The 23,015-nt window shown below is 37.9% G+C and overlaps 1 protein-coding gene across 3 annotated transcripts in view; it reads right to left on the bottom strand.

Annotated features, from left to right (window-relative positions):
• Nucleotides 1–23,015, bottom strand: part of CAMK2A (calcium/calmodulin dependent protein kinase II alpha) — a 177,991-nt gene that overhangs the window by 43,202 nt on the left and 111,774 nt on the right. For all 3 annotated transcript variants that reach the window (XM_070739068.1, XM_070739070.1, XM_070739071.1), the window contains exons 4-7: nucleotides 12,856–12,910; nucleotides 8,236–8,301; nucleotides 6,097–6,169; nucleotides 2,710–2,812 (exon numbers count right to left, since the gene is read on the bottom strand). In XM_070739068.1, the coding sequence (XP_070595169.1) occupies nucleotides 2,710–2,812; nucleotides 6,097–6,169; nucleotides 8,236–8,301; nucleotides 12,856–12,910 (297 nt within the window). The remainder of the gene's footprint in view (nucleotides 1–2,709; nucleotides 2,813–6,096; nucleotides 6,170–8,235; nucleotides 8,302–12,855; nucleotides 12,911–23,015) is intronic.

The raw sequence follows: 23,015 nt of genomic DNA, 5'->3' as shown, positions 1-23,015 counted from the left end.
TATGACCAATATGCGAGGGGTCAGTAAATATTTTCACTGCTTCCCAATGCTTCCCAAACAGCCCTATTTTTCTCTCCCCTAAAGCTGAGAGACTGTAAGCAATCTATTTCCCCACTGGAGGGAACTCCTTCTCCTCGTTTTGAGTTCACTCTGGTAAAGTCCTGTACTGGGGACGCTGGCTTGATTGTTTCCTATCTCTTGCTCGGTGACACATGAAAACGACAAAGCTTTGTTAGCCTGCAAACAAAAACAGCAGGCAGGTCTTGGTCTTGTCTTCCTTTGCTTTCTTCCCCTCTGGAATGGGAGGATATTTATTGCTGCAGGGCCTTTGGCAGTCAGCAACGATTTCACTCTTGATTTTCACAGCTGCAAGTCATTTGAAGAGGCTCACTAATCATCCTCCAATGTGTTTTGAGGGATTGTGAAGGACAGGCAACGGCCAACAGAAAGCGCCTTGCATACCACCTCTGGCCCAGCTAGGCGAGCGCTATCGGATCAAACCGACTACAGCTCTGTGAAGTCTCAAAGCTATCATCTTTTCCAGCCTTGTTATTCAAGATCTTTCTGGGACTTTTTTGGTTGCAGAAGCATGTGTATTTGCAAAATGTATTTATGGCTTAGAAATTATAAAGCCCCTAGGGAGCTGGGCGGCATAGAAATAGAATTAAATAAATAAATAAAGGTATTCCCTTAACAGCCTGTGTCTACAGCTCAAAGGTACAAGAGTATCAGAGATTAGGATGACCTAATCAGTTTGCAGTTATTATGACTTAATTAAACCCCAGCTAGTACTCCAGATTTATGCCTGTCTGTATGTAAATACTGTACTTTCTCTCAACTGGAGTGGTAGCTGGCTTTAATATTGCATAATATTATGCACACAGAGGCATAGAAAAGAAATATCTAAATAAATGCCACTGGGGAAGATTAATATGACTGCAATGAACATATTACCATAGTTTCTATGATCCCTTTAAATTAAGGCACTTTACCTAGACTAAATCAGAGCAGTTTAATTTTTTCAAAACAAAAACTCCATTGAAGTAATTCGTGTTAGAAAACAGACTATTTCAGCAAATGCAAAGCCGGCGTTTTAATACGCCGGCCGAAATTGCCCCTGGAGCCGGGCAACGCTGCCTGAGCTCCGTGGAGCTCCAAACTTCCGGTTTCCAATGAAACTGGAATTTCGACTTCTGGCAGTGTGCCAAGGTGGTGCGCTGCCTCCTGGGCCTCGGGGGAGGTCCTAGACCACCCTATTTAAGGACAGTCCAAAGTGGACCTCCTCCTTTCCCTTGGTCATCCTGAGAAGCGAACACCCTCCCGCCCTCCTCTATCATGCAGTGTGCCTGGAAGGGGTCACTTCGGGGCTGAATAGGAATTTTTTGTGGCCCCTCCTATGGGGGCGGCCATTTTTTCGCCTATTCCACACTGTCGGTAAGGATGGACTGGTTAGGGCTATGCAGATATACATTTGATCAATTTGGCTTCCCTCTGGTCACTGGGGTTGGCAGGTTAGGGGCAGAAATGGGCAGTAGGAGCAACTGCGCGTTCTTCTTTTGGGCATCTTTTCAAAAGATGATGGACCACCTCTCTCCATGAACTATAGGTTGGTGCAACTTCGGAGATTGGAGAGAGGATGCTCATGGGACTCACCAGATCCAATTTCCCTTGGGGATTGGATGGTGAGCTCCTCCCACACGCTTATGGGTGTGGCTCAGATCCAGGTGAAGGTGGCTACCTTCACCTGGTTCAGCAAGGAGTTATGCCCAATAGTTGCCTAGGGAGGTTTTGATAGGAATTTCCGCCCCGTTACTTTTTGGCCTCTGCAGGTCCTTTGTTTACAGTTGAATTGACGTTATTTAAATTGATGTTATTTAAATTTATGCTAATTTAATAAAGTGACCCTATATTAAAATCCATATACTGTCTCAGCGTCTTTACTCCGCTTCCGGGGCAATATGCGATTCTCATACATCTGACATGTTTAAATAATCACAGCTCTCTGGAAGTTTAATCCTTTAACTTGGCCTGGCAGAAGATGCTTAGGAATGACCTAGTCAGAATAAATTTTTAAACACAGCAGCTGATTGACCCTCTCAGAGCAGAGAAAACAGAGTTTTACACATACACAGTATACTTCAGTGTTGAAACTGTTGGATTCTTCCTCCTCACTTTGTCAAATTAACAGATACATGATGGTTTGCTTATTGCAGTGTTTCCCAACTTTGGCAACTTGAAGATATCTGGACTTCAACTCCCAGAATTCCCCAGCCAGCATTTGCTGGCTGGGGAATTCTGGGAGTTGAAGTCCAAATATCTTCAAGTTGCCAAGGTTGGGAAACTGGCTTGTTGTCATTGAGTAGCTGAAATATGGTTCTTCCCAGACTGGGAGTTATTGATTCCTGACTTGCTGGCTTCCACTTTATACCAGATTACTTTCTTTCATTTTTAATATAATTTTATTGAAAGTTTTAACAAACAAGTTTTAACAAACAAACAATAGAGTAAGAAGGGGGGAAAGGACAACTATCCAAGAAAAGTATTAATCTATCATTTTTAGTTGTAGAAAAATACCAATTCACAGTACTGCAGAATGAGTGCCTTGTTTCATTTTACTCAGAGAGGAAAAACATATTTTGCCCAATTTCGCACATACACACACACACACATAAAATGGAACATCTGTAAGCCCAGTCTTCTTCCACTCACCAAACCAGGCCTGCTGTTCTCCTTCCACTTCAATAGCAAGACCAAAGTCAGCCAGTTTAACAGCAGCTCCCTTCAGTTTGGAGGCCAGCAAGAGGTTCTCTGGCTTTAAGAGGAAAAATAAAGAGAAGGGAACAATAAAAATACAAAGAAAAAAAGGTCCCACTTATCTCTTGCGACTGAGATACAAAAGGGTTATAAACAGAACACTAAACTTGGCACACCTTTACATCTCTAAGAAGACCAATCTATATTTCTGGAAAATGTGGAGAGAACAATAAATTTATTTTTAATAGGAAAGCTAATGAACAAAAGCCATGCAAGAACAGAAGCAAAGAGGCTGTGGATATGAAAGAATGTATGGAAAGATTGATTGATGCAAAAAAAAAGAGAGATTGAACAGTGCCATACAATGTGTTAAGACAGAAAATGAAAGTTGCAAATGAGAGAGAAGAAATTAAGATTAAAAGTGGCAGAGAAAATGCAGTATTTTAATGAATAAAAATCATTTTTTTTAAATTAAACAAATAACATTCAGGATAAAAGGGAGAAATGCTTTGAGATAAAAGTGAAGTGAGACAACATTGAAAGAAATACAGTAAAGACTTGTATGGGAATAATGATGATATGTCAGAATAACCTTGAAGTGGATACTATTCTTCTTCTCACATTGTCTCACAGTCTTTTCTTTTTTTGGTCCATACTTCATAATAGACCGAGCTGTTTTGTCCTTTTAGTTCTATTGTCAACATGCCCATTTCAGCACACCTGTATATTTTATGTACCAATACATTTTCCAAAGGAATTTTGTAATTTTTTCAATGCTGAGCATAAGCAATTCTTGCTGCCATAATAATATGTAATAATAAATATTGTATATTTTTTGGATTATTGTTTCCTTATTATTCCTAATAGAAAAAAGTCCAGAGTATTCTATTTGTCTTTCTGTAATCTATTTTAACCAATTATATACATTTTTCCAATAACCTTTTGCTTCGGGACACAAACATGACATATGAAAGATGGTATCAATGTCTTTTTTGCATTTCCAACAAATTTGTACGGGATAATGTAAACATACGAAATATTGTAAATAGATATATAATAATAATGTATGAAATTTGGGTGTAGAGCTGTACTGAAATTATATGATGTTTAAAGACAAAAACAATAAAAAACTTTTTAAAATGAAGTGGATACTATTAACTTAGATTATAGCAATTTGCTCTACACGGGGCTGCTGGTGACCTGATCCAGAAGCTACAGCTGATAACAGAATGTGATTGCCAATTTACTGACCACCAATTCAATCACACCCACCTGGCAGAAGGTGCATTAGTTGCCAGTAAGCTTCCAAGCCCAGTTCAAAGTGCTTATTGTTAACTATAATGTACTTTAAATCTTAAATCCCCCTTTCCTTTGGACCAGGGGCTTCAAACTCATGGTTTGCAGGCCAAATTTGGCCCGCGGGGTGCTTAGATTTGGCCCATAGGATCACCTTAGAAACAGCAAAGGACCAACCGCGGTGCCTCTGCCAGCAAAAATGGAGCTCAGGAGGGTAGCACATGGCCCACCTGAACTCCATTTTTGGCCTTGACAGCTTCCTGCAACTCTCAGCCAGAGAAAACAGAGCTCCGGCATGTGGCCCTCCCAAGCTCCGGTTTTGCTGGCAGAGTGCTCATGCCACCACAGGTGCCCCTGACTTAAGTGATGTTAAGCTGGCCATGATCCCCCTGGCCACACCTCCTTTTCCCATCGAGGTCAAGCACAACCCCAATGCAGCCATCAATGAAATCAAATTTGACACTCTGCTTTGGATAATCTACTTCAGGGGGATTCTGCCTGCCTCATACTGTCTACTCAGAGAGAGCACTATATACTCCTTGCCCCTGAAGATTGTTACTGAGATCTTTTTCAGTAACAGCCTCCTCATTATAGAAAATTTTCCTCTCCTTAAGTCAGAATGACCTCCACCTTTTAATGGGATAGTGGCTAAAAAGATTCAAATTTTCACAGAACCTTTCAACTGGAAAAATCCTTCAACAGTAGGCAATTGCATAAGGGTGTTTGTTTATTACCCACTGAAGTCCAGAGATTCCTGGCGGCTTAGGTAAAGTTTAAAGCCAAATAAAATATCAACTTAATTATAAAACAATTAAAGAACGGGAGCCACACAGAAAGCTATAAGTCATAAAAAATAGAAAACAAAGATCGCTTGCTAAAATCAAGAGAAGACTTTCTTGAACACTTGGAACTTTACAAGCTTCTGAAATGGTAGCAAAGAGGGGACTGGGATCTAAAGCAGTTCCTCTCTGTTTGATTGAATTGGTTGCGCTGTTACTAGTCTGAGTAAGGGGTCCTGCAGATATATCCAGGTGCCAGGCCGTAACAGCTAAAACCAGCAGTTTAAATTGCACATTAACAAGAGAAGTTTATTTATTTATTTCATGGAGTAGGGCCGAGTACAAGTGCACTAGAGTGCCTTCCATCCCCTGTCCTATTGCTCTCCTATATCTCCTATACCTTTCTTCTATTCCTATATCTCTTCTTCTATTCTTTCATTTATATGTTCTATTACTATATCTTCTTTTGTATTCTTTCTTAGATATATTTTACTATGAGTATCTCCTCTATAACCTTCATCATGTATTTTACTATGTATATATACTGTAATACCTCATCTTACGAACCTAATTGGTTCCGGAAGGAGGTTCGTAAGGCGAAAAGTTCGTAACACGAAACAATGTTTCCCATAGGAAACAATGTGAAAGCAATTAATGCGTGCAAGGGGGAAAAATCGCAAAATAGCGCTCCGCTGGGTGCTGCCGCTGGCTGTCACCTTTTAAAACAGCCGGGGGACTTCTCGGCGGTCTCCCAAACCTGAACTTTTGCCGAACTTTTCGGGTTCGGGAGGCCGCCAAGAAGCGCCATCGCCTGCCTGTCACCTTCTGAAACAGCTCGGGGGACTTCTCAGCGTTTTCCCGAACGCCGAACCCAGAAGTTCAGCAAAAGTTCGGGTTTGGGAGAACGCTGAGAAGCCCCCGAAACGTGGCCTCCAGGAAGGACGTCTTTGTGACATCAAAGCTCCGCCCATGGAATTCCCTATTGGGATTCCCCACCTCCGTTTCAGCCTCCAGATCGGCCGAAAACGCCACCGCCGATCGCAAAAGCGGTGCTCCACGGGTTCGTATCTCGAAATGTTCGTATCATGGGGGGTTCGTATCACGAGGTACCACTGTATATATATATACCCACTAAAACCCTCATTGTGTATTGGACAAAATAAACTAAAAAAAATAAAATAAAATTTCATTCTAGGTTTTGTGAAGGATGTTTAACCAGAGGAATGCTTTTTAGTTCTTTCAATTTTACAATGTATAGATATTTTACCTTTAAATCCCGATGTACCACACCCATCTGATGACAATGCAAGACAGCTTCCAGGATCTGCTGAATACAATGGCTAGGAAGAAGAAACATTGTCACATTATGTCATATTCCTCATTATAGGTAATGACCTGAGATAATGTTTCTCAGTGGTCTCCATTTCATGCTTCACTCCTCCTCTCATTTTCTATCTTCCTATGTGCTTTTCTGCTGAGAGCCAAGCAGAACTAGTTTTCATTACAATTTTAGCTTATTTAACAAAGAGAAATCTGACTGTGTAATGAAAACACACCAGGGAATCTTTTAGAGTTACTAAGGCTTCTTTCTGTGACAAAAAAACAAAAAGAACTTACAGGTTTGTTTTTGAGATGATAGCAAAAACAACCTTCTTACATAAATGATGATTTTAGATGACATAACCATCCTAACAAGGCTACCATTACTGGGCTGCAAAACTCCAGATAACAATGTGATAGCAGTAAGGAAGTCCTGCTATTTGGCATCATCCGGTGCTCATTAATATTTGGCAGATCTAATATGGTAGCCATAAGAACCATTATGCTGGTAGATCTCACCAGGGTTGCTAGATGAGGTACAGGCATCATGTAGGAAACATAAAGACACAGGTGGCAGAACAGACAGAAGAGCCACCTGTAAAATGAAATGACTCATTCACAGATGCTAAAATGCAATTGGGTTTGAATTTCAAGCCTGCAGCAAATTTATATGCATCGAATTGGGTATCTTTTACCTTCTGCAAGGCAGCCTCATGGGTTATCTTCTCTGCGTTAGATATGGAGCTTGTCTTAAATTTGCTTTACAAATTGGAGGAAACATTTATCTCCTAGAAAGGGCCAATACCCACCTATGTCAGTATTGCAATGAATTTTAAACGATCAAATTTAAATTGGAAATTCTGATACAAATTGAGCACCATAAAATGAACTGAACTGAAAAGAAAAGAAAAGGGAATTCATTATTTATGAGATTGAAAGGCATACATTATTCTTGATTATCTAAATCAAAGGGAGCAGGCCTTTGGCTTAGAGAATTTTACTTCTCCAAGAGAAGGCTGAAGACCACCATTCTCAGTGGCAATTTAGTTACGATGGGCTCACAGATTGTGCCAAGCATTCATCAGTCGAATAAATAAATATAACTTCATTGAGTTCAGTTTAACATGTTATGTAAACCTGATCTATTTTGTATAAATCATAATTTATAATGCATGTGGTGTGTGAACTCATTTAATAAACCATAGTACAGCATGATGTGTGATTCCCTGTATATTCTTGACCACAAAACATGCTCATTGCCTACAACTATCTGAATCCCCTTTAAGCCTTCACCCACCTGTCTTTAAAAACAATATTTTTTCTCTCGTTTCAGTGAAATCAAAGCTTGGAGATATATAGAAACATAGAAACATAGAAGTCTGACGGCAGGAAAAGACCTCATGGTCCATCTAGTCTACCCTTATACTATTTTCTGTATTTTATCTTAGGATGGATATATGTTTATCCCAGGCATGTTTAAATTCAGTTACTGTGGATTTATCTATCACGTCTGCTGGAAGTTTGTTCCAAGGATCTACTACTCTTTCAGTAAAATAATATTTTCTCATGTTGCTTTTGATCTTTCCCCCAACTAACTTCAGATTGTGTCCCCTTGTTCTTGTGTTCACTTTCCTATTAAAAACACTTCCCTCCTGGACCTTATTTAACCCTTTAACATATTTAAATGTTTCGATCATGTCCCCCCTTTTCCTTCTGTCCTCCAGACTATACAGATTGAGTTCATTAAGTCTTTCCTGATACGTTTTATGCTTAAGACCTTCCACCATTCTTGTAGCCCGTCTTTGGACCCATTCAATTTTGTCAATATCTTTTTGTATATAGCATGACAGTTTGCTGCTATTCTAAAAGGAAAATAATAATAAAACTTCAGTATGCTAATTATTGAAATGTAGTCCTAACAGAAGAAACAAGCAGACCTAACAAAGCAAGGAGCTGAAAATAAATTTTATAAGTTAAAAAAAAGTAACGTTTTCAGCCTTCTGGACAAAAATTTCAGGTAGAAAATTTAGGGACCAGACAATTAGGACAATTGTCTTACAGATTCTTTGTAACCTTCCAGACCTACCTGGCATCTGCTTCACTATAGTATTCTCTGGCAACAATGTCTTCAAATAATTCCCCTCCAGTTACTCTGAAAAGAAAGGAGAGGACTCAATTTAGGTAAGTATCAGACAGAAAGAGTTTAGTTGATGCAGGCTGAATTGTAGAGGATAGTGGGCTCACTCTGTGCTCTGAATCTCATGATGATCCCTGTCAAACTTAATCTAATTGATACCAGGTGTTATATAGTATGGTTATCCTGACCTAAATGCATGCTTATATATATTGGCATTTGATTTTTTTCAACTTTAATGATTGACTGTCGGGAACAACATATTACTACTCTTTTGCTTACAGATATATACAGGTAGTCCTGAAATTAATAACAGTTCAATGAATGACTATTTAAAGTTACAACGGCATTGAAAAAAATGACTTATGACCATTTTACAACTTACAACTGTTGCAGCATCCCTACAGTCATGTGATCAAAATCCAGGTATTTGGCAACTGACTCATATTTATGACTGGTTGCAGTTTCCCAAGATCACGTGATCATCTTTGGCAACCTTCAGGCAAGCAAATTCAATGGGGAAGCCAGATTCACTTAACATCAGAACTGCAGAAAAAACAATTACTGGCAACCTGCCTTCCACTGAGGACCTGTATACTGCATGAGTCCAAAAGAGGGCTCTGAAAATATTTACTGACCCCCTTGCATCCTAGACATAAATTGCTTCAACTCAGTGAAGGGCTACCAAAGTTTTACTACCTTACTGTGGGTGTGGCTTGTGCAGGACGCCCTGCATTTTTTTCAACATCTTTCAGTGCAAATTGGGTGCTCTGGGATGGAGCTCCATTTTCGCTACCCCACTGCATTCCCCCCCCCCGGTCCAGGCAGTAGCCCACCCCTGCTTCAACTTCTACCCCCAAAATGATGCTATAGAACACTGCACACCAAGACAACTAGACACAAGAACAATTTTCCCCCGAATGCCTCACTCTGCTAAACAAATAATTCCCTCAGAACCATCAAACTATTCATTAAGGCTGCCTTACTATTGCTGTTAGTCTCCTCATCATTCCCATCACCCATCTTTTCCCACTTATGACTGTAACTTGTTACTTGTATTCTTATGATTTATATTAACATTGTTTCCTGATTGCTTATTTTTACTCTATGACAATAATTAAGTGTTGTACCTCATGATTCTTGACAAATGTATCTTTTCTTTTATGTACACTAAGAGCATATGACCAATGACCAATTCCTTGTTTGTCCAATCACACTTGGACACTAAAGAATTCTATTCTGTTCTGTTCTATTCTATTCTATTCTAACAAGCATGTTACTAACTTAAGAACTACAATGATTCACTTAACAACTGTGGCAATAAAGGTCCTAAAGTGAGACAAAACACCCACTTAACCAATGTTTCACTTAGCAACAGAAATTTTGGGCCCAATTTTGCTGATAAATTGAGGACTACCTGTAATTCCATAATAAACTAGCAATTATGAAAGGCATAAATGTTTGAGAAAGCAAGATACTGGTATATAAATACATACCTTAAGGATATTGTAACTAGCCATATTCATGGTAAGATTGGTTGTAAGAATAGGGGCCTTTAAAAAAAAAAGGCTGTATGCCATGATAGATTAACAGGTCTGTTTTGTACATATGAAAAACTATGATGATTGGCAAAATAGAAAGGCTGTTCAAAATACCTTTACTTTCTAATCTAATCTGCCTGGATACTTTTTGAGACCATCAAAATGAAGTTAAATAGGAGCTTAACTTACTACAATACATTCACAGGACTTTTAGAGGTGAACAAACATTAATGAAGTTTGCTGAATGCGCTAAATAAAAATGCTGTGAAAAGTTAACACGTAGAAGGGTAATTACACTTGACATCATTTTTGGATAAAGAATGGCAGATACCCAATCAAGAGGGATGAGGAGAGTACTTGGGTTCTTTAGAGCTGAGAGATTGGCGGCTGGGATCAACCAATCAGTCAATCAATCTGGTCATTACTAATTCAAAAAGATGAGTTGAAATTCTGAGACAACAAATAAAAATTGTAATAAAACTAAAGAGACTTGGAGGCTGGGCAGCCTTGATATAGGGTTTTCTGTTTGAGCAGGAGGTTTGACTAAAAGACTCCCAAAGTCCCTTCCAACTCTGTTATTCTGTTCTGTTAATGATAAAACCATGCCCTCAATATACTATATATTCTACCAATACCTTTCATGGCATCGGACCAGAATATCTCCGGGACCGCCTTTTGCTGCACAAATCCCAGCGACTAGTTAGGTCCCACAAAGTTGGCCTTCTCTGGGTCCCGTCAACTAACCAATGTCGTTTGGCAAGACCCAGGGGAAGAGCCTTCTCTGTGGTGTCTCTGACCCTCTGGAATCAGCTCCCCCCAGACATCAGAATTGCCCCCACCCTCCTTGCCTTTCGTAAGCTCCTTAAAACCCACTTCTGATATCAGGCATGGTGGTATTGAGATATTCCTTTCCTCCTAGGCCTATACAATTTATGCATGGTATGTTTGTGTGTACGTTTGGTTTTTAATAAGGGTTTTTAGTTATTTTAAATATTAGATTTGTCATATGCTGTTTTATTATTGTTGTTAGCTGCCCCGAGTCTACGGAGAGGGGGCGGCATACAAATCTAATAAATAAGTAAGTAAGTAAGTAAGTAAGTAAGTAAGTAAGTAAGTAAGTAAGTAAGTAAGTAAACAAACAAACAAACAAACAAACAAACAAATATTAAAGCAAAATGTAGAGAAATAAAATTACATTCATGTTACAAGAATAAATCCAGGTGGGCTACAAGTATTCAATTATTAAATGTGATATTTTCAGTCAGGACAATATGACAGAACATGACAGGAAGAGTGTGGGAAAGTGTATTCTCTGGGATACGAGAGAAAAATATTCATGGATTGGAAAGAAAAGGTTATGTCTGTAGATTTTGAACTATGTTCAATGAATAGCTTGAAGAAGTTATAGTCCTAATTTATACATTTGTCACATATAACTTCATGTTTCTTTTATGCATGAGTGAGATTTCCATCAAGTATATATTTTGTTTTGTGTTGTTTGCATGGTGTCTGGGCCATTTATGGAGAGGGCAATTGCCTTTAGGACCACAAATTCTATACCCTGTTATCTATGAGCAAATGATTAGGTTTTTCATTCCCTAAACCAGTTTTTCCCAGCCTTGGCAACATGGTGCTAAGCCATAGTGGTACAGTGGTTAGAATGCAGTATTGCAGGCAAACTCTGCCCACAGACTGGAGTTCAATCCTGATGGGCTCAAGGCTGACTCAGCCTTCTATCCTTTTGAGGTCAGCAAAATGAGGGGGTGATATGCTGACTCTATAAAACCACCTAGAGAGGGTTGTAGAGCATGTGGAGCGGTTTATAAATCTACGAGCTATCATATTAAGATATGTGGCTTAAATTCCCTGAATTCCCCAGCCAGTCTTGAAGTTGCGATGTTTGGGAGACACTGCCACAAGTATCATAGTTTACAAATTGGTCTGTTTCATTGTATCCTTGTAATCTTAAAGTCTTGAACTATATGGCATCTGTTCTTGGTTTACAGAGCATCAATATTTTCCTAGTGTTTCCCAATTTAGTGTTTCTTGCTTGGACTAATTGCATACATTTTTGGAATTGTAAGACCCAATTTCCATCCCAATTTTGCTCTCTTGGTAGAAACAGAAATAAAGAAACTAAGAGCAGCCTCTGGGAAGAAAGGTTAGAATAAAATAGCTATTTTGATTATGTGAATTTTACAGTAATGAATCTAAGCTGAAACAGCAGGCAGGATCTAATAAAAAAAATGGAGAGAACAGTGCAAGAGCAGCTGGCTCTCCATAGACTCCATGTTAAAGATGCTAATTTTTGCTCTAATAACTTTGAAGGACTGATCTGCATAAAGAGCAATGGCAATTCTATTAAAGCTGCATGCCTCATAAGGGGGCATTTAAATGCAATCATTTCATGAGTTGATGAAATTTCCAGATGTTGCCATTCTCCATTTGGGACAATCAAAGATTGCCCTACTCCATTTTCCATCTTTTTTAACTATGGGAAATGCCTTAAGGAGTAAAAGTATAGTTGCATTGTGTGTTTTTATTACCTTCTGCAGGAAACAGCTCTAATGTCTAAACCACTTAGTTACTACTTTCTGATCAGAATGGGGCACAAGCTATAGGGAATCTAAGAATGAGTGTCACCATCTCAAAGTAGATACAGTAGATAGATTTTAAAAGGACTAAAGCTAATTTTGGCAGACTGATTAGGCTGCCCATGATGAACATAGTTTGATTCGCAACTGATAGTTCGTGAAGTTAAAAAAACCAGCCCAGAAAAAGACCACAGCAACCACTTCCACATCACTACTAAGAATACTTTATGTAACTTTGTGGTTTCTTATCAAATCAGGGCCAATGTCTTTTGTAGCACTAACCTGTTTTTCGGAAGATGGTAACAGAAAAACAAAAAACAGTATGTATATACCATACACAGCAAGAGATCCAATATGGAACATGGAATTCCCTGGAGAAAAGTACGCCATGGAAGATGAAGTAGGCATGCATGTTTGGACTTTCTCTAATTACTTACAGGTCAAATATCAAATAATGGTGTGCCTCTTCTGATATGCTGTCATGGAGTCTCACTGCAAAAATAAAAGAAACATAAGATTATTATTACTACTATTATTTTGGTTGGTTGCACAATCAGCCAGTTGTTTAGACTGGATTTGGCATTTTGTCCATCTATCGAGTCCTTCCCAGGAATCTGGATAGGCTGAAGTTGTTGGATGGCTATTATCACAGGTTGAAAGCTGTTCCAAGTAAAGCCTTTTGCATTTGACAAGTGGTCATTTTGTCAATGCCAATTGGATTAAATGGAGCTCCAGGTGTCACCATAAAATATTTTTATTTCTTTATCCAATAATTGAAATGTTCTGCAATTTTAACAACAATTTAATCTTTCAGTTTTGTAGTTGAATAAATCACTTCCTCGCTATAATGTGAAAGCAGAACAGCAGAAAATAAAACAATATTGAAACCCATCTCTTTCATTTTCTCACTCATGCCTCCTTTTCAGTACTGCCAGCAGTTGAAACCCAAACCCAATCTGGACAATGCAAATACATAGATGTTCTTTCAGACCATGACTATCTTGCAACAATATTTCCATGGGAAATATTGATAATATCATACTGTGAAACTCATATAATACAAAATGTGGATGTAATATAATGGAGAAGATCAGAAATTAAGAGAAAGCACACTTGGGACCAAGAGATACTGTAGATATTTTGTATTTGTGTCTAGATGTGGATTGATGGGATTAGTATTGTTGCTGAGAATTGGGAACTTATTTTTTTCAATTCAAATATTCAATTCATTCAGCTTATATTAGCCAATAACATTTTTCAGATCTTTGTATTGTGTGTTTAAAACAATTACAACAAAAGGTTCATTGCACATATGTTCTAATGTTGCTTTACCATTGTTTGCATCTTGTCCAGTTCAGAAAACAATATACACCTTGTTAAAATTATAGTATGATTTTAAATTAAAATAGGAAAAAAATATTGCTTTTAACTTGTTATAAAATAGCTGAGTCCTGTATGTGGTTTAACCTAGAAATTTTTCTTTTAACAGTTACTGTAATTAACAATTAAAATGTGTTGCAATTTAAGTGTCAGTTCAGATTCAATGTTCATCATTGATATACATTGGAAATACTGTATGTGAAAACATTTTAATGATATTTAAGCCAGGGGGATCCTGTGTATTTAAATATATTGCCATGAATATTCAACTTGTTTGGTTTTAATTCAACAGATATATTTTAAGGCACTCTGACTATATGGAACTCAATCGCACAAAAGCATGGCAGGTCTTAAACTTCACTTTGCTCAGAGAATGAATCATAATTGTAATTTTGAGCAATTTTATCTGGAAATCACTGTAGCTTATCCAGTTTCTTTTGTTTAGTAACATGTTGGATCAGGATGAAAGCTGAATAATATCATGGCTAAGAAACTCGCCATCTTCCAGATAGCAATTGAGGAGATTCTCAGAACTGCTGTAATCAGGTTTAGAATAGGATAAAAATATTTTACTCAAACTTCAGAATGCTATATTTGGAATCCAACAATGAGAGATCAAATATATGCTTTCTACTCAACCAATAGCTAATGTAATTTGCTTGGCAGGGTACCTCAGCTTTAAAATAAACCTTACTATCATAAGGTTTAGGATGTCTCTGGCTGTGTAGCTTAATTGGATATTTTCTGACAAATTCTTGAGGACATCAGTTATCAAGTCAATCTTCTATCTTCCACATCTCATCTGGAGATGACTTCCAAGTCCAAAGTGACATTCCCTTTACTTTGACTGTAACTCTGAACAAACGTAGAACCAAAATATATACCAGAGTATACAATCAATGCAGCTAACATTTTAAAACAGTGATGGGCTACCAAAATCCCCGGAACAGTCCATTCTTTAGCAGGATGTAGAAGGATATATTTATTACATATTATCTGAAAAGATAATATGTATTTCAATTCTGATCTAATTTTGTCATGTTTCATAATTATTTCATATTTCTGAATCATTGCAGATTATACTAGTAGAATAGGATTAAAAACAGCCAAACCTACATTTTGGATTTCATATAATTTTGTGAGAAATATAACCATTATTGAAATTTTAATCATAATATTTGCATAGCCTTTGGAAAAATATCCTTTTCTTATCTCTTTGCTAGAAAAGCAAATGCAATTCTCCTATAAGATAGATTCAGCTTGTGAGAACCTTGGGACTCTCTTCCTCCAGGATATGTTCTAACCTATCACACACATGTGTCTTTATCTATCCATCTATCTATCTATCTGTCTGTCTGTCTGTCTGTCTGTCTGTCTGTCTGTCAGTCTGTCTATATCTATATCTATATCTATATCTATCTATATCTCTATTCATATCTGTATCTGTATCATCTACATTTACATTTATCTATACATTTACATCTTAAGAGCCATGGTGGTAAATTGTTAGAACGCAGTACTGCAGGCTACTTCTGCTGACTTCTGGCTGTCAGCAGTTTGCCAGTTCGATCCTCACCAGAAGAAGGTTGACTCTGCCTTTCATCCTTCCAAGGCCAGTAAAATGAGGACCTGGACTGTTGGGGAAATATGATAATTCTGTAAACAGCCTAGAGATGGCTGTAAAGCACTGTGAAATGGTATATAAGTCTAAGTCTTCGGAGAAGGGCGGCATACAAATCTAATTAATAATAATAATAATAGTAATAGTAATAATAATAATAATAATAATAATAATAAGTTGTGATTTTTTTATTCTCACTATTACAATATATGCAGGTGAGAAGAAAATGAACAAGGTACAAATAGAAATTAACCTTGTGGTTCAGCCAAGTCAAGAAATAATGAAACTGTATTTATGTTATTGTTGATTTTGAAACTATAACTTGTATTTTGCTCATGTTGCTTAATAATGTTAATATGCACACTAAATGAGCACTCCAGTATAAAACTAAAAAAAATAATAACCAAAGTTAGTTGCTAGTAAATGCAAATCTTAAAATCCTGGTCTCAAATACATTAAGCTTAACATTCCTCTGCACTAAAAACTGATTCAAAATACCACTAATGCATTTTTAAATTATTCTTTTAGGGTTTGATAATCTAAGCAATTTTGTGCTCTTTTCTGAAAGTTCTGAATGTTAATAACTGAAAATCTTTCTTTAAAAGTTTTCCATTTCAGTTTAAAACATTCTTCACATAGATGGGAATTACTGGAGTTGAACGCAATTATTTTAGATTTTGATGAAATTGGTTTGGCCCCCATTAGAAATTGAAAGACAAATGGTTTAGTAAGTATAGGACATGTTTTGGAAAAACATGTAAATCTTCTTCTTGAAGACCATCAGAGGCTATGCTATTAAAGATTGGCATAGTTCTGCATTGTGTTTCTTAATTTTCTGTTCAAGATGGACAAAGGTTTATCTGGAAATGGAAAGTTACAAATGCAAATTAGAACAGAACAGAACAGAATAGAACAGAATAGAGTAGAATAGAATAGAATTCTTTATTGGCCAAGTGTGATTGGTGTTGGTGTTGGTGTTGGTGTATATGCTCTCAGTGTACATAAAAGAAAAAAATACATTTGTCAAGAATCATGTGGTACAACCCTTAATGATGGTCATAGGGGTCAAATAAGCAATGAAGAAACAATATTAATAAAAATCTTAGGATACAAGCAACAAGTTACAGTCGTACAATCCTAAGTGGGAGGAAAAGGATGATAGGAATGATGAGAAAAAACTAGTAGAAATATAAGTGCAGACTTAGTAAAAAGTTTGACAGTATTGAGGGAATTTTTTGTTTAGTAGAGTGATGGCGTTCGGGAAAAAAACTGTTGTTGTGTCTAGTTGTCTTGGTGTGCAGTGCTCTGTAGTGACTTTTTGATGGTAAGAGTTGAAACAATTTGTGTCCAGGATGCGAGAGGTCAGTAAATATTTTCACCGTCTTGTTTTTGACTCGTGCAGTATACAGATACTCAATGGAAGGCAGGTTGGCTCTGTGTCAGTCTTGTTGGGTTGCAGAACCAAACCAGACAGTTATAGAGGTGCAGATGACAGACACAATGATTCCTCTGTAGAACTGTATTAGCAGCTCTTTGGGCAGTTTGAGCTTCCTAAGCTAGCACAGAAAGAACATTTGTTGTGGTTAGCTCTGGCCCAGCTCCTGGCCCAAGGAATGTGGAGGTGGATGTGGGGGAGACATCCACATGCAGCAGGCCTGTTTTTCTCCCAGTAGAATCTGCCAATGAAGTCTCCTCTGACCAAGGAAGTGTGAGTGACAGGGAAGAGGAGAGTTTGACAGACAGCCCAGGAGAAGATCAGTCATCTGTATCATCCCTGGATTCTGAACAAGAATTAATGACACATCCACGCATGCGTAGAGTGATGCATAGGAGACAACAACTGAAGGATTATTACAAGAGAAAATGAGACCACCTGTGGTTGGGTGGGGCTGCTGTAATTAGTGCTACAGATAAAAGTGCAGCCTGGTGTTTTAGCCTCATAGCAGTTTATCTGATTCATTGTTTCGTCAAGATTGTGGTTTTTGCTGTTCAGGATTGTGTGTGTGGACTCTCTGGACTTTAGAATTGGACTCCATTTCCCAGTTATTGGGTGAGCAATTGGACTGCATTTAACCTGTGCCTTGTGTGTACCAGAAAATCCCTTTAAAAAGGGAGCTGTTTCTGTTTTCCTGTTTATAAAAACTTTTGGGTTTCCTTTTATCGTGTGGTGTGTGTCTTCCTGGACTAATTACCCTGTAATTACGGGCGGTTGAAACATGCCGGCAGAACAAACATTATATCTAGAAATGTCTCCAATCAAATTCTCTGTTGGTAGGTAAGCTGCTGTACTTTGCTCTCAGTAATTTTCATGTTTTAAAAAGTTAGTAGAATATGTCTTTCAGTGGAAAGGATTTTGCTCTACTTGCTTCTCTTCTCAAAGGAGAAGAGCTTCTTTTGGAGCAGATGAGAGGGTATAGCAATCCAGAATGTCATATGTGTGTATGGAAAACAGGAAAAACATAAAAAAAGAGAAAGAAGTAAGCAAATGATTGGTCTGTTAATGGACAAAAATGGCAAGCAGCAGGGAAAAAGCAGAACTGCTTAACTCAATTTTTTGCATCTGTCTTTACACAAAAAGGAAAAAAGCCCAACCTATTAAAAAAAACCTCAGTAAAATGCAGATTAGGAATGCAAGTCAAAATAAGCAAGAAAATGATAAAACAACACCTATTCATTCTAGATGAGTTTAAAACATCAGAACCCCAACCCCAAGGAAATGGGAAGATGTGATCTCAGAACCACTGAACCATATCTTTTAAAGATCCTGAAGCACTAGTGCTGAGAAGGGGCTGATATGATTCCATCTTAAAAAAGGGAAAAAATGGATCCAGGAAACTACAGGCCTATCCACCTGACATCAATACCTGGGAAGATTCTGGAAAAGATAATCAAGCAGCAAATGTGCAAACACCTAGATGCAAGCAAAACCATAACCAGAAGCCAACATGGGTGTCAAAAACAGATCATGCCAGATAAATCTTATTGCGTTCTTTGACAAAATGACAAAATTAGTGGACCGGTGAAATGCTGCAGATATAATATACTTGGACTTCAGTAAAGCATTTGATAATGTAGATCACAACCTATTATCTGATAAGATAGAAAAGTATGGGATAAACAGCAACACCACCAGATGGATTCATAACTGGTTGACCAATTGCACTCAAAGTGTCAGTGTACACTCAAAGTCCTCAATGGAACTGCATCTACATGGAGGGATATATGCCCCAAGTAGAGGGGCGGCATACAAATCTAATGAATGAATGAATGAGTGAGTGAGTGAGTGAGTGAGTGAGTGAGTGAGTGAGTAAGTGTGTGGGTTGGATGGATGGAGTGGGGGTACCTCAAGATTCTTTTTAAGGCCCAGTACTCTTTAACATCTTCATAAATGACATAGACAAGGGAAAAGAAAGGGAACTCATCAAATATGCAGATGACACCAAGCTAGGAGGAATAGCCAAGACTCCAGAACATATACAATATACAACAAATAGAAGAATTTCACTGGGGCCTATCTAATAAAATGAAATTCAATGGTGAGAAAAAGTAAGGTTCTACATTTAGGCAAGGGAAAACTAAATGCCCAGGTACAGAATAGGTGATGCCTGGGTCAATAGTAGTAACTGTGAGGAGGATCTTAGAGTCCTAGTGAACAATCTCTTAAATATGAGCTAGCAGTGTACTATAACTACAAAAAATGCCAATGCAGTCCTAGGCTGCATTAACAAAGGGATAGAATCAATATCACATAAACTGTTAGTTTAACTGTTGGTTTAAAAATACTTTATAATGCCTTAGTAAGACCTTTGGAGCATTACATCCAGTTTTGGTCACCGTGATATAAAAATGTGTTGAGATTCCAGAAAGAGTGCATAGAAGAGGAATAAAGATGATTAGGGAATTGGAGGATAAAACATATGAAGAGTGGTTGCAATAATGTCTGTTTAATTAAAAGAAGAACTAGGATAGCACTGATAAGATAGCAATGTTCTAATATCTAAGAGGCTGCTACAAAGAAGGGGGAGAGGGGGTCAACCTATTATTCAAAGCACCAGAAGGCAGAACAAGAAGCAAAAGATGGAAACCAATCAAAGAGAGAACCAACCTAGAACTCAGGAGAAATTTCCTGACCGAACAATTAATCAGTGGAACAACCTGCTTCCAGAAGTTGTAGTTACTCCAACCTAGAGATTTTTAAGAAAAGGTTGGACAACCATTTGTCTGAAATGAGAGTTTTCCTCTTTGAGCAGTGTGTGTGTTTGTGTGTGTGTGGATGTTGGATTAGAAGACCTTCAAGATCCCTTCTGTTATTCTGTGTGTAAACAAAAGTACCACTACTGATCACTTTTATATAATGACTTCATATAATTCAGTATGATACAGATATTTTCTCTCCCGGAGTCCAATTTGCACAAGTCTGTTCTTTTGTTATTTTTATTAGCTTCTGTCATCTTTATTTAGCTCCCAAGTGTTATTACTCTATATCCAAACATAGTTTTTATTCTCACTTTCTTATGTATTTGAAATTTTTCTAATATTTCACCTCTCATATCATATATGTGATTCATTGTCTTTATTCTTCACAGACTTTTTTGGCTTAACGTTTAAGAAGGTAACAAGATTTAGATATGATTTTACAGTTTTCGCTGGCATTTCATTTCATTTCATTTTATTGGATTTATATGCCGCCCCTCTCCGCAAACTCGGGGCGGCTAACAGCAATAATAAACAATATACAGTAATAATCCAATACTAAAAGCGAATTAAAAACCCTTTAATATAAAAAACCAAACATATATACAAACATACCATACATACAATTGTAAAGGCCTAGGGGGAGAAGGAATCTTAATTCCCCCATGCCTGGCAGCAGAGGTGGGTTTTAAGTAGCTTGCGAAAGGCAAGGAGGGTGGGGGCAATTCTAATCTCTGGGGGGACTTGGTTCCAGAGGGCCGGGGCCGCCACAGAGAAGGCTCTTCCCCTGGGTCCCACCAAGCAGCATTGTTTAGTTGACGGGACCCGGAGAAGACCCACTCTGTGGGACCTAACTGGTCGCTGGGATTCGTGCGGCAGAAGACGGTCCCTGAGATAATCTGGCATGCATTTTCATACAGCATACGGGAAAGTGAATTCTTTCATAACATCCTTGCTCTCAACATTGATAATCCAAATCTTTATATATCTCCTGAAAGCTTCAAGATCAAATATGACTAGGAGTGATTAGTTTATTGCATCAATTTTTATTCATGATTAAGCACAATACAATTATATATGCTCTTCTAAGTATACATCAAAATGTAAAGGTTACACTACACCTGACCATGATATAGTTTGACATAACTGAATTATCTAACCATTGCAATAGAGAGCTACTTGAAAACCAAACTGGTCTACTTTATATGTTTCTTCAAGGGCTAATTAATAATATATGTGAGGCACTTTGGACAAACATTTTATAAATACTTAATCGTTATACTGCATAGAAGAATAAAATATTACATAAGGAAAATGCGGCAGACATTAAAAAACAGAATACCAACCTCTAGGAGATGAGAAGATAGGATAAATGATAGGGGGGAAATCACTTTTATGGTGCTTTAGTGAAGAACATTTCCTATGACAAGATAAGTTTTTGCTTGCAACATATTTTATTTTTTAGCATGCTTGCTTTAAAATTTTCTTCTAAACTATAAAAACATCACCTTTGATAAAATATTGTCATCTTGAGTCAGTCTGCACTGAATTTTATCTGAAATGTATTATAGTATTGCAAATTTTTATAGGGATTTATGAGGTTTTTTTCTCATTCTCCATTGTACATTTGAAGATTTGAGACATAGCTGTTAATCCTATCTGTTTGCTCCCTAAGCCCATGTGTGCATAATGACAGGCAACCTGATGATAGTTACCAGCATAGTTTAGTAATATTTCTGCTTATCCTGTCTTTCTTCCTGTGTGCTTATTAGAATTAGAATTCTTTATTGCACACACAAGGTATTTGTCTTTGGTGCATATGCTCTCAGTGTACATAAAAGAAAAAGATACATGTGTCAAGAATCATGAGGTGCAACACTTAATGTTTGTCATAGGGGTCAAATAAGCAATCAGGGAACAATCAATATTAATAAAAATCTTAAGGATACAAGCAACAAGTTACAGTCATACGATCCTAAGTGGGAGGAAATGGGTGATAGGAATGATGAGAAAAAAACGAGTAGTAATAGTAGTGCAGACTTAGTAAATAGTTTGACAGTGTTGAGGGAATTATTTGTTAAGCAGAGTGATGGCATTTGGGGAAAAACTGTTCTTATGTCCAGTGGTTTTGGCGTGCAATGCTCTGTAGTGATGTTTTGAGGGTAGGATTTGAAACAATTTATGTCCATTTTCACTGCCCTCTTTTTAACCCATGCAGTATACAGGTCTTCAATGGAAGGCTGGTTGGCAGCAATTGTTTTTTCTGCAGTTCTGATTGTCCTCTGAAGTCTGTGTTGGTCTTGTTGGGTTGCAGAACCCAACCAGACAGTTATAGAGGTGCAACTGACAGACTCAATGATTCCTCTGTTGCCTTATTGGGTTTTCACTTTGAGGGTTTGGAGATAGGTGGGTATATTAAGTCCTCTGTCTCACATACTTTATAACCATAAAGGGCAAATAGCATGAGCAGCATGGATCACCATCAAACCATGATAAAAGATGTGGTTTTCTGCTATGCATTCTCATCTAAAAATATTCCCAATTTTTTCAGAAGGAGGCGAGGTGAAGCAAAGTGCGGGGAAGTAAGGCGAGGCAAGCAGAGGCGAGGTGAGGCAGAGGCAGAGGCAAGATGGGGTGAGGAGAGGACAGGAGAGGAGAGGAGAAGAGAAGAGAAGAGAGAAGAGAGAAGAGAAGAGAAGGCTTCAGTGTTGTTCAGCGTTATTCACTGCTTTTGCTTTCAGTTCTAGAAAATTATCTATTTTATGAAGCTTCAAATGGTTAATATTTATTTATTTATTTATTTATTCAATTTTTATGCCGCCCTTCTCTTTAGACTCAGGGCGGCTTACAACATGTTAGCAGTAGCACTTTTTAACAGAGCCAGCATATTTCCCCCACAATCCAGGTCCTCATTTTACCCACCTCAGAAGGATGGAAGGCTGAGTCAACCTTGAGCCAGTGATGAGATTTGAACCACTGACCTACAGATCTACAGTCAGCTTCAGTGGCCTTCAGTACAGCACTCTACCTGCTGCGCCACCCCGGCTCCATTTTTTTAGAGTCTGTTTGGGCATACTATCTAAAGATGACCAAACTAGATAACATAAAGGTCATATAGCCAAGCCCAAATATTTGAATGGGAAGCAGGCTCAAGACCTGCCATTGTATATTCCTCCAATATAGAGACCTAAATGGCAGTCCTAGCCACATACCCTTTAGGAGCTGAGTCATCAACATGTGGAAAACCATAATAGTATGAGGAAAGGAAACAGCTGTTTAAAAGGCACTTTTCTTAAGCTTGATCTTAATAAATCTAGGCTGCTTAGTTTAGGGTGAGGTGAGCAACAAGGAATCTTGGGTCTTTATGGCCATCCCACGGTGGGATTCATAATTGAAACAACT

Source organism: Erythrolamprus reginae, chromosome 2, assembly GCF_031021105.1.
Source record: "Erythrolamprus reginae isolate rEryReg1 chromosome 2, rEryReg1.hap1, whole genome shotgun sequence".
NCBI classification, from domain to species: domain Eukaryota; kingdom Metazoa; phylum Chordata; class Lepidosauria; order Squamata; family Dipsadidae; genus Erythrolamprus; species Erythrolamprus reginae.
This window is presented reverse-complemented; position numbering and strand designations above follow the sequence as displayed.